At 39.0% G+C, this 12765-nt stretch overlaps 1 protein-coding gene, 1 long non-coding RNA gene and 1 other non-coding gene across 4 annotated transcripts in view; all 3 read right to left on the bottom strand.

Annotated features, from left to right (window-relative positions):
- LOC139124946 (uncharacterized) overlaps positions 1 to 12765 on the bottom strand; it is a 477972-nt gene that overhangs the window by 46832 nt on the left and 418375 nt on the right. The window lies entirely within an intron of this gene.
- On the bottom strand, positions 3126 to 3207 carry Trnas-aga (transfer RNA serine (anticodon AGA)). Its single transcript has one exon. It is a non-coding gene; the product is annotated as a tRNA-Ser (tRNA).
- The window catches only part of LOC139124467 (angiotensin-converting enzyme-like), a 51821-nt gene continuing 44804 nt past the window's right edge, over positions 5749 to 12765 (bottom strand). For both annotated transcript variants that reach the window (XM_070690605.1, XM_070690604.1), the window contains exons 6-13: positions 11799 to 11896; positions 10954 to 11126; positions 10029 to 10252; positions 9214 to 9358; positions 8768 to 8866; positions 8032 to 8163; positions 6983 to 7230; positions 5749 to 6475 (exon numbers count right to left, since the gene is read on the bottom strand). In XM_070690605.1, the coding sequence (XP_070546706.1) occupies positions 6384 to 6475; positions 6983 to 7230; positions 8032 to 8163; positions 8768 to 8866; positions 9214 to 9358; positions 10029 to 10252; positions 10954 to 11126; positions 11799 to 11896 (1211 nt within the window). In that variant the 3' untranslated portion in view covers positions 5749 to 6383. The remainder of the gene's footprint in view (positions 6476 to 6982; positions 7231 to 8031; positions 8164 to 8767; positions 8867 to 9213; positions 9359 to 10028; positions 10253 to 10953; positions 11127 to 11798; positions 11897 to 12765) is intronic.

The raw sequence follows: 12765 nt of genomic DNA, 5'->3' as shown, positions 1-12765 counted from the left end.
AAGAAAATGTCTAGATCTTGCATCGACGGACAGTGACAATTTGTCCACAATGCACTGTCATTGTTTCGGGCGAACCAGAGAAATACTGACGAGAGTTAAAACGGTGACAGCGTGGGTCATTTTTCACTCCCCTCACTCCCCCTCCCTTTCTTTCTTCTCTTTTCCTTGCAATCCAGAATTCATAAAAATGCCATCAGATGTTTACCTCTTTGCTCACCTATTCCAACGTTCTAAATCAACTTCCAAGAATCTTATATCTTTAATAATTCTCGTTTTGTTTTCTATTTCAAAAGATTTTTCAAATTATGTCATCATCATCACCACCAACACCATCATCATTGCCATTTTCCATGATCAGTAGCTATTTTTCTATGATATTCGTTTCGATTGACTCTCTCTCTCTCTCTCTCTCTCTCTCTCTCTCTCTCTCTCTCTCTCTCTCTCTTTTAAATATACGTCGACATGTAGATCAGTGGCTACTTTCATTTCTGTCCATTACGCTACATTCATTGTACACTTTTGCAAATTTTGAAACAGTTCATTCATTCACTTTACATAATGAGACCAATCGATTATTTTATGAATGCAAATATCACTTGGTTCGGAAATGTGGTTTAAGATGCATGATATTGTATACACCTTTTGGTATTTTGAGTTTTATTCTGTTGTAGTTTTCAGAATTGTCATATTCACGATGGCGGGAGTTTGGCTAAGGGATTTTGAGTGGCGGATTTTGTGTCCTTTTTATTTGGTGCAATTGTTACAGGATGTGAAAATTAGAATATCAAAGTGTTATGAATCGATATGCCCATATGTTACCACTTCCCTGTTGTGCGCGACAGCTGCGATCGTTTGGTAATTATTGGCATTTTTTGTGTGGATATACTTCATGAAACTATTTTGAAATGTCGACCATATGGCGACAACTATGCGGCGCATAGAGTAAAGAAAGTATCCTAAATCACATGATTAAATTCAGTAGGTCAAAGTACCAGGACCAATTATTTCATTGGCTAATTCATACCGCTGACGAAACATATAATGGCGTTTGCAAGAATCATCACTACAGCTGATCTCTGCGTGAAAGTCAACTACAATACCATTAAAGGGAAGTGGTCGTCGGAACTGCGCATGTGCAACTTCTTGTTTACAAACAATGTATTTCATGCGCTATATATAGATGCATCATGTCAACATAGCTGCAACATTTAAATTTTACAATGTACATTAAGGTAGAATGCACCTCGGGGACAGATATTCAGACTCCCAAACGTTTTCAATTCTTTTCTGATATACCACTTGTAGGGGTTCATTTTAAAGCTCTTGGAGTAAGAAAACTTTTCAACGGCTTAGTTTTTCGAAATTCGAAAATTTTATTTTTTCTCCATAGAGTTAACACAGGAATGGCGGCCATTTTGAATTTCAAATATCGGTAAATCTTGAGTTATTTGTTTCTCTAGTGCCAAAATTTACACGGTGACCCCCGATTTTTATTCTTGATTTTGAAAGTAAATGGTTGAATGATTCCTTAAGAAAAGTTTGAGCAAAAGTTTAAGTTTTTTACTTTCGAGGCGCGAACTACCTTAAGACCAACATGTTTTAACTTTCATCAATTGCCAACGTAGCTTGGATACAATGTTTATATTGGTCGTAGGGGTCCCTAGCGACCTTTGAGCGCCGTTATGACGACCACAGCCCTTAAAGTGTTACGTAAAGAGATCTAGAGACCGGGGACACCACTGCTAGCCGCTGAATACTTTCCTAGCCCTGGACAGTGCTGGCAAAATTGGGTTTTATCAGGAATATCACAGATCCAACGCGACGAATATATCACGTGTATACCCGTAGTTACATTCATCGTGTCCACTGTCAACTGAGGATTTTTTTACCAAAGGATTTAAATTTTACAGAGAAACTTCCATTTTTATAGTGCGCGGTAAAACTAGCAATTTTTTTAATTGCAGCACCAGCAATCCCCGGGCAGCAATCTAAAACGTGCCTCTGTTTTTATCTTTATTCAGTACACAACGGGTTTGCCTTGTTACTTATAAAAATGATGCGTTTCTTATTTCGCTTCAGTGATTTTACTTCACCTTTTTGTACTATTTTGTTTTATTTCACATCACATTTTATCTTACTGATATTAAATGAGGTACATATCTTAAAAATAAAACAGGACTGTTTTTGGATCAGTATTTGGATTATTTTGCCGTTGGTGGCGGTGTTCAGCCGTACTGAGGTGGTCAGCAACCCAAAGTGAAGATTCTTTGCTCAAATAAACTCAGTCTCTCCACTCTCCGGTGGGACTGTGCTCTAATACATTCGCTTATTTTCACCCACTGTAAAGCTATTGCCGAAGTTAGTGAAATTAAACAAAATATGTTATCTCATTGGCAAAGCAAACATCCAAGAAAGAACGTACCTAAACGTTTCACTCAACATCGACATTTGCATAACGTTGCCGGTCATCACAACAAATTTAAATTAAAATATATGTCAATTTAAATTTAAATGAAAATGAAAATGGTGGCGTTGTTCCATGTGATTGTCATATCCGATACGATTTACAATCAATCCGTTCTTGTCCATTAGTCAATTCAAAGATCGCTTCCATTTTACAAAAATGTTTGGGCAAAGTGGTTTTGAGATATTTTTAAAAAGTGTGATAGATAGTGTCTCAGAAGGGCTGGAAGTTTTTGTTTTTTGTTTTTTAATTTTGGTGTCCTTTTTTCATGTTCGTTTTGTTTTGTCTTAGAATTTTTGTTTTGTTTTGTTTTAATAGATGATCAAGAGTTTCACAAGAAATTTACTCATAATGTACAATCAGACAAGCAGCTTACTTCCCAAGGAATCTGTTCAAAGTTTGTATCTCCTTCCTATATACAAGAAAACTGATATAAAACTGACAGATGATAAAATATTGGTGTATAAAATTATGTATTATTATCATTAAAAGCGAGCGACGGTATCGAAAAAATGTAACATTTACACAAGATATTTTGTAGCCGAAGTAGGAGTATTTTAAATGCTTAAAAGGAAAATACAGAAAATACATGTGCAATTTCGTTTTTAATTCTTACGTTTACGTCACGTAAGTGCAGGTATGTAGCAAAAAATAACGCATGCGTAGTCGGCAGGATTCGAACCTGCGCGGGGAGACCCCAATGGATTTCTAGTCCATCGCCTTAACCGCTCGGCCACGACTACCTGTACTATACACTTAGCAGAGCTCTGTTATTATTCTTTGGCAAGAGATATTGCAGCAACACAAGCATTATTTAATTATTATTTGATCTAGCCAATAGAATGACGTGGGAAGAATCAGGTCGATATAAATATGATTGTAATCATATCAAAGATTTGACAACTTCGTGGGAATATATCCAGAATGTATAAGCTATGAAAGCTTATCATACAATGTCCACATGTGTTGTAACTTCGCCGGCTTATGCGACATTTCATGTTATGTCATCCATTGATATTTTAAATAACAGTGTCAAAGCTTTTATGTACATATGTATATACATACACACCCCGGATACACACTGGGATACACACACAGCAGAGCAAAACCTATGTACAACATAAAAAAATTAATCTTCGGGCAAAAGAAGGCGTATGAAGTAGACTTGGTTCAAGTCTGTAATTTGTGAATGCTTGAGTGGGGTAAAGGCGATGATTTGTGTTCTGTTTTCATGTGAAACGCGTAAGTGGGGTGAACGCGATGAGTGGGGTGAACGCTATATACAGGGGAGTTTCTCCCGGCGGAAACTAACTCACTACTGCGCAGTCTAAAATATAACGCGTTCAGTCGCAACGAAAACCTGGTCTCGGCTGCCAAATTCCAAATAGGTTTGCATGGAATAGGAAAGACACAAGAGAAAATACTTGTAGAACAATTTTTTTTAACAAATTCACCGACTTGAACCAAGTCTACGTATGAAGGTACAAAACCCTTTATATCGACGCTGGAGACATTCTCAAAACTCTTCTGTACAGTAGAAGGAGAGTGTTGAAGTGACATTGACTTACGTCAGTCACAGTCAGATCAACTTGAAACGATCTTAATTTGTTGTTATTTGTACTTTTTTTTTGTTAGTTTACGTGTTCACTAACGGGAGCTACGTTGTATTATGTACGGGCCCACCTCCGCATGACGCACCCGAGGAGTGAGTGCGTGCGATCGAGTCTCGTCCTATAGTCACCCTGAATGACGTCATGGCTATGAAGCTGGGGCATGAAAATCGAACGTCGCCAAGGGAACCAAAATTGCAAACAACATCAGCAAAATTTCACCAAGAAATAAAAGAATTTGAAGATTATACACATTTTCCAGTTTATTTTAGACATTAAAATGATGTCTGACTGTAAATTTTAGTGTCCTGGTTTTTAGAAATAGAATGTGTGTAGTGATGTGTACCGGTATTTATCACAGCAAATCATTGTGAAGGATCGATCGAATGGAAACTGTTATTTAGCGCCAATACATTTCAAACAATATACTCCTCTATAGCAGTTATTGCTGGATATTTACACACAGAACACTTGTCCCTCCATTCCGTAACCCTAGCAACAGCTGAAGAGTAGGAAATATCCGGATGTGTATTGTCAGGCCATAGGTTATAAACCTTGTACGAACAATACGAGTGACAATGGTTTTTCTCGCATGAAATATTGTCTCGATCACTTTCTTCCGTTTTACTGGAGATGTCTAGAAATGGCATTAAGAATCATTTCTTGAGTCGAGCAAATTGCTGGCGTCGGAGAAAAACTTTGGCAATACTAGTATTCCGTAGTCTCACTAAGCGGAAAGACTGAGCACAAGTCTCTCTCTCTCTCTCTCTCTCTCTCTCTCTCTCTCTCTCTCTCTCTCATTCCGCGTCAGACGGTATTCCGGATAACAGAAAAACGTGTACGTGTCGTCACATGTTATCAAACAGTTTATTCTCTAAATAAACACAACCAATGATAAACAACATGACCTATTTTGCACATGGCAGTGTCATTTAAACCAATTATATAAGACAGATTTCCGGTTCCGGTAACCCGGTCTGACCCTTTTTGAATCCATTAATATATTGAAATAGTAAAGAATTTTGTCGCTTTTGAAGCCATGGCGGGTAAAAGAATATCGAATATAGAAAAATACGCAAATCACGACGCCATATCACACAAGTCTCAATTTTTTACTTGACTTTAGTTCGTACATAATACTATAAATTACAGGTTTAAATCTTTAAAAGTATGAATAATATTTACGTCATAAGTTCACAGCAGGGACGTTTAAATACTTAGAACGAACAATGCATGAATATCTAAACATTAACAACAGTAATAATAACATCAAAATGCTGTTGCAGTCAAAATAATGGTACATCAAGTTTCATAGACAAGTTACGTTTGAAACATCATTAACACGTATCGGTATATGAGAAAGGGGAAAAATTTTACCACTCCCACCTGACACAAGCTACAGTGATGCTTTTTTAATTAAAAAAAATAACATTAGGGTCACTGAAAATTAGTAGTAATCGACATTCAGTTTGTAATCCAAATTACATAACATTTCACAGCGATGACATCACAATGACGTCAGTACACGTACTTCTTTAAAACATACGTATAAATAGATTCACGTATAAGTACAATTAGGCGTGACTTTTGATCCAAGGACTAATTTAACAAGCTTGTCCACTCTTCAACTCACTTTACATTGTTCATCATGCAAAAATACAGCAAACATGTAACTTCATTGTGCGTTCGTTTTAATCTACAAGCAGTTTTCTATACATTTATACAGTGCATGTAATTCGAGGTTGGAGTTTCAGTGTTTGGCACACACGGGTTTCGTGACTGTGAAGTACAAGACGTTTTATTCTCACGCACAACATCAAAGGATGTGTCGATTGCCGCACGTTCTCTTATACAAAATAAATACACTGTTACGGTAGCAGAACTTTTATCTCCCGAATAACTAATTTTTCCTAGTTAGGCAAAGAAAAATAAAAGGTTTGTTTCTCATCCTCGTGCGCGTCAATTCATATCAAGATGCAGAGCTTTTGAAATCCAGATCATATTGAAATGATAAAATAACACAGTATCATGTCGTCTGTGGTGTTTGTTAAAATTAGCTGGCCATTAATTAAAATGTCAACATACCCGTTCTTGTTTTGATCTTGTAATCTCGATGGTGAAAACTATTAAACCGACAGTTTCTTGACATGTATAAGATTACTATTCCGCGAATTGCACAAGCAGTGGACGATGTTGTTCGCTACAATGTTAACTGTACAAATGGAGTAAACAGGGAACACAGTGTTGCACACACTTTCTTTGAAGAGGGTTACATTTTCGCTACCTAGGACTTTCTGAGCAGATTTGCATCAGTTTTCATCAGAAAACCAAGTTGTCAACAAGCATATACAGATCCACATCACGGCCGCCGAGGATATCTGCGCATGTCCGCCAGATGTAGCTGTCGAGGAAAAGTCGCAACAATATGAAATCTTAACTCCCCTGTGTGTTTCACTTTTGTTTTAACCTTTGTGTGTCTGAATAAATAACTACATCGATAATACAACGTGTACAGGTATGCAAATATGTATGTAGGTAGATATGTAGGTACGTTTGTATGCATATATGTATATGTATGAAATTTAACTAGAATTATATGAACTACATTTGCTTAATATCAAAGGGTTTGTGGAATTTAAACTACAGACGTTATTGTTTCATAATTATTGTATTTGTTGACCAATAGCAAATATGCACAATGCTTCAGTTTATGTCGAAGGAGGTAGAAACGAAAATGGTGAGACGGAGCGCCAGTACTGACGCTGGCAAACTTATGCAAATATTTCTCATGTGACGGGCCAATCAAATAGCTACAATTATAGCTATGATGTGATAAGGACATCAAACTACGCCATTTCATTGACCCCTGCATTACTTAATTTTATTAAGACGAAGGACCAATACTCACTCATAGCGACGGGTTTGCCGGTGTAAGTCGCTGATTTGTCTCGTTCTGACCTCACATATGAAGGAGGTGGTGGCCGCCATGTTGGATCCCATCCCAAAACGTCGCCATTGTTGACGTTCTCCCTCTCCAGCCAATCAATGAGCGGTTGAAAATACTCAATCAGAGCACCAGCATCCATTTTTCGCTGTCCTGTGATAGCCTCCATTGCATCCGGCCATGGTTTGCTTTTGCCAAGCTTTAACATTGCACTGAGACATAAAAATAAGATTGTGTCATGTTGTGGAGCAAAGTATTCATTAAAAAAAGCATTGTGCAGTGTAGTGTAGTGTAGTGTAGTGTAGTGTAGTGTAGTGTAGTGTAGTGTAGTGTAGTGTAGTGTAGTGTAGTGTAGTGTAGTGTAGTGTAGTGTAGTGTAGTGTAGTGTAGTGTAGTGTAGTGTAGTGTAGTGTAGCGTAAAGTTGTGTAGTGAAGTGTAGTGTGGTGCATTGTAGTGTAGTGTGGTGCAATGCAGTGCAGCGTAGCATAGTGTGGTGTATAAATAGTGCAGTGTAGTGCAGTGTAGTGCAGTGTAGTGTAGTGTAGTGTAGTGTAGTGTAGTGTAGTGTAGTGTAGTGTAGTGTAGTGTAGTGTAGTGTAGTGCAATGTTAGTCTAGCCTTGTGGATAGTGGAAGCTGTGTGCATGAGACGTTTTGATGAATCATTCTAAAAGAAGCAAACATGTTACCTTAAATCATAGACTCTGCTCGAGGGTCTATGCTTAAATTGAACAAATATATTTATCATGTGCATGAGTTACACGTCTTACAGTTCACGCGACTTCCCTTACTGACGTTAGCATTTCTATGTAATATAAGAAATCGGCCAGGTCCATAGTTTCTGATCAGAATTGTCTCTTAACATAAGTATTCGATACCGGGATTCGATACAAGTGGAGCTGCAGTGTACTAATTCATCGAGTACAATGCCTCTTCTAATTCGCTACATCGAGATATTTTCAAAGATTGGCCGATGCCATGGTAACTGAACGGGCGCGTAAAACCAAAGCTCACCTCAGTTTCTCACCCGCCTGTTTTGACTTGTGAATGTCACATTTGTGCAGCGGTTTACCGTTATCCAGCTGACCTGCTTCAAGACACAATGCCCGATGAAATTGAAACTGGATGACAAAGCTGACAAAGTACCTGGAAAGAAAAATGGTCACAGTTTATGGTTTTAGATGGTCTCTCAGACCACTTGTATCTCGAGCGCCATCACAGTTGAATCAGTGAATGAGTAAACAGCTGTCGTGTACTCGACTCCGTCTCAAACTACCACCTATGATGGGGCCCGGCCGGGATGGGGCTCTAACAAGACCAACGCTGCACAGAGCGTCCAATGCCTTGGTATGCGTCTTTGGCCTTGAGAGCTGGTTAGGTTTAACGCAGCTATGGTTATGGCTGCACAGATTAGCGGAGAAGTCTTCAAAATAAGTTTGATATTATTTGGTAATATTCGCCAACCGAGTCCAATGTTTATGATGCGCAACGAACTTATCACTGAAATGGGTTTATCATAGTAAAAGGAGGTAGAAAATAATATTTTGAATTTGGACGTGGTCTGGTTTAAAACTGGCCAACAAGCAAAATATTTCTCCGTTTACTGTGAAGTTAGTCTAGAACACAATATCAACATATTCCAGAGGTGAGTGAGTTTGAAGTAGTGACAACGAGAAAATTTCCGCAACGTCTTGTGTGGAGCATGACTGACTAGTGGTAATACGCCCCCAACGGTGAAAGTCTTACATACCTCATGTACGGGGTGTTGCTCGGTATATGATGTTTTGCACCGGGGTCGAAGTACTCCTCAGGCCTATCGACAGGGGGTACCACTCCTTGGTATTTCATTCTTGGAAAGAGGGAGAGAAGATGTCACTGTGTTTCTTATACTTGTAATATTTGTAGCATTGATAACGTATATTTCCCCGATGTGTGAACTGTGCAGCCCTGAACCTCGATGTGCTCTGCGCTCTATGGTTGTTTGGTGTTTCAGGTAAATCATGCCCCTACACAGAACGTTTCAAACTTTTGCTAAAATTTTCCATTTTGATTTTTCATTATTTCAAACGGTTCTGCAGGTTGTCAACGTTTGCCCGGTAATCAGGTTGATGTCATTCTTAACATAAATAAGAAAAAAGTGGAGATTTTAACCAAAAGCCAATGAAAAAGGACATGGTTTTGTTTTGTTTTGTATACCTTAAATCCCACCATTCAGTGTTGTAGTTGTCAGGAGTGATGTCACCCGAAAAGACCCTCCATCGCCAGAGATCAACCAGCAAACCAAACGGAAGAAATGCTATCTTCTCAAGAGCCATCTTCATCAGGAAATTAAGCTCGCCCTCTAGAGTGTACCAAAGTCGAATAACGGCATTAGAAATGTTACGGACGATATCCATCACTCCGTATGTCTGTATCTTGGTGGGTCCGTTTGTCTGTCTAGCCAGCTATCGATCTATTAATCTATCAAACAACCTGTATCTAACTAGCTAGCTAGCTCTATCTAACTGTCCACCGTCTTTCTGTCTGTAAGTGTGCGTGTGTCTGAATGTCTATCTGTCTGTGTCTTTACACGGCTTTGTCAGCCTCTGTAACCAAACCGACCGCTGATGTTGACTGGCGTTCTTCGACGTTCAGTTTTTTTTTGTTCTGCTTTTCTTTCCTTTTTTTGGGGGGGGGGTTCTAGATTGTTTGGATTTCTTTTGCTCTATAAGGCGAAAAAAAGAGCGGACTTGTTTTTTTCCTGTCGAGACTTTATCTGTGTCTTTCCTTTTCTCGTTTTCTCAACAAAATGTGATTATTTCTGTCTCAGTACATTAGCATTCTATCATTTATGACCCATTTTGCTTCTTTTAATTTTTACAGAAATTGGTTCATGTTTTTATTTGCATCATATTAGTGGGAATAAAGGATTGAATAGAATTCAAAATTCGACGAGACCATTTCACAATCCACATAACACAAATATGTCTCAAAACATGAATATAAAAGTACATAAATATTGGCGGTCATACCGGGGTTGTCGACGTCATCATCATACAGGCCAATCATATGTAAGTGTTCCGGGGTCGCCACAGACAGTGCTAAGACATCGCCGACAGCCTCGTGGAATCCGGGGTTGGCACCCCCGTTGTAGATGAAGGACTGGTTGCTGTACTGTAAGTAATACTGAATATGGCCCAGTTCGTGGTGGATTGTGATGAAATGTTCCATGGTGATTCTTGTGCACATTTTCATTCTGAAAAAGGCAATTCAGTGAAAGAAAAATTTATACAAAAAAACAAAACCGATTAAAAGGAGGGGTCGTCGGAACTGTGCTCAAAGGTCGCATGGGACCCATACGACCAATATAAACACTGTATCCAAGGGACAATGGTGATTGATGAAAGTTAAAACATGTCTGTCATAATTACATCGTATAATTTAAATCATGCAACTATGGTGATGAGGTGCATCTAGATATCTTGCACGAAACTGTAAACAAGAAACTCGCGCAGTCGCAGTTCCGACGACGGTTTCCCTTTAAAGGGAGGGGTCGTCGGAAACTGCGCGAAAAAAACGCCCATACCACAAACTAAACACTGTGTCCAAGGTACGGTTGCGATCGATGAAAGTGAAAAGATGGTTTTGTCATAACGTACATTGTAAAATATAAATGTTGCAGCTAGAAAAAAAGAACCTCGGTTGCGCTTAGAAGAGATTTTACAAGCATCTAAAATTCCTACTACAGTATCAACAATTAAACTAATCGTCAGAAATTCGTTGCTTATTGTAACAGCCTAGTTTATAATTTTTGATTGATTGATTGACCCATTTCAATGTAACGAGCTTGACAAGTCTACATCGCTTTCCCGCTAAAACTCAATTATGCTTCTTTCCTGCACGTCATTAGAAATTCTGCTTTGCAGATATTTAAAATCAAACTAATTTTGTATTTACCGAACGTCGTTTCCTTTAAGGAAATCAAATGCTGATGGGTGACAGTCAACTTGGCGGCCATCGGTTGGCTTTTCGATCATGGACCTATCCCAGAATTCTTGCGGCAATTCTATCAGACCAAGATTTGTGAAGAACGCTTCGGCCTCTTCAAACATCTGTCGTGGAGTGTAACCCTTGGAGACAGCGATAGAGGGCGTCAGAAAGTGGTAGACGACATGTTTGGGTAAAAACATGATGAATAGAGAAACGGTACGCGGTACAGCATGAACGAACGATCGATAAAATAAAGATACAGTGTGCGTTGCTTATAAACGGGCCTGTCACTCTGAAACAGGGAACACATTCAAAAGGCACTGCAGTAAATCTGACACAAAGTCTTGCACAAGCACCCCCCTCATCGTAAAATTTTCAAATCACCTTTCGTGGCGCAATGCTTATCTGTTCATTCATTCATGTCGCTGTCATTAGTCGGAAGTAGCCTATGGATAATCGTCTGTTAAACGTTTGCAGTAACCCTAGTTAATGACGTTTGGTCGAGGCGGAGGAGGGCTTAGAAGTCGTAGGTCGAAGGCGTATTCCCACACGGGGAGTCTTTCATAATTTCCTTACAATAACAACGAGGGTAATATTTGGTTGTTTGTTATCGTTGGGTTTTTTTTGGTGCAGAATAATATGTTTTGCCAAACAACTTGGAATTTGCATGGAATTGGTCCATTGAATGTTCAGTTCGTCGTGACTTTTTATGATTTCAATAACACTGGCTACAAACGTACGCTGATGAAAAGCACGTTCTGTATTTTTGCTAGCAGTACAATATTTTATAACTGTAACCTCATATAACATACCTTTGCTTGTAGAATAGGTGTGACGTCGACAAGATGTTTCCCAGGGAAGGGCTCGGTCAAGTTAAGTATATGGTGCCACTGTTGAGCCCACATGTTACCTGTGATGCAACACATCAAAACCGAAAGGAAATGTCACGAGTGCGCATTTAGAAGACTACGTCATCGTTTTCTGCGTTCCAAACGATTACGTATTTAGAACGATGTACAGTAGCTGTAACATTTAAAAGTACTTTCATTTATTTAGAGGGAGGCAGTCGTCGGAACTTTGCTCAAAGATTGCCAGGGACCCCTACGACCGATGTAAACACTGTATCTATGGTGCGTTGGTGTATGCTTGTTAACAATGAATATCGTAAAATTCAAATGTTGCAGCTATTTTGACGCGATGCATCTAGATATCATGCATGAAAAACATTGTTTGTAGACAAGAAAGTCGCACACGCGCAGTTCCGACAACAGCCTCCCTTTAAGTTCCTGCAAACGGGAGCATTTTTCACTCTTCTCAATACATTATGCCGAAGGACGAAATATTAGTCTTGCAAACACAACACAGAGTGTACAATATGTAATGTTATTGTTATTAATTATAATGCGAACCAAAACTCATTAAAGGGAGGCAGTCATTGGAACTGCGCAAGTGCGACTTTCTTGTTTACAAACAATCTATTCGTGCATGATATCTAAATGCATCAAGTCAACATAGCTGCAATATTTAAATTTTGCGACATTCATCGTTAACAAACATGTTTAAACTTTCATAAATGGCCAACGTACCCTCGATACAGTGTTTACATCGGTCGTAGGGGTCCCTGGCAACCTTTGAGCAGAGTTCCGACGACTGCCTCCCGTCTCAGTATACACGGATTTACACATTTGCAGACTGAGTTGACAAGTTCGAACACCCGGGCATTCGACATGACTTTGGAAGTACAACGAGGAACTATGTTTTACAAACAGCATAACGCAC

The sequence above is a fragment of the Ptychodera flava genome (genome assembly GCF_041260155.1).
Source record: "Ptychodera flava strain L36383 chromosome 23 unlocalized genomic scaffold, AS_Pfla_20210202 Scaffold_24__1_contigs__length_23054250_pilon, whole genome shotgun sequence".
NCBI lineage: Eukaryota > Metazoa > Hemichordata > Enteropneusta > Ptychoderidae > Ptychodera > Ptychodera flava.
The sequence above is the reverse complement of the archived record's forward strand: the minus strand, read 5'-3'. Positions and strand labels throughout refer to the sequence as shown.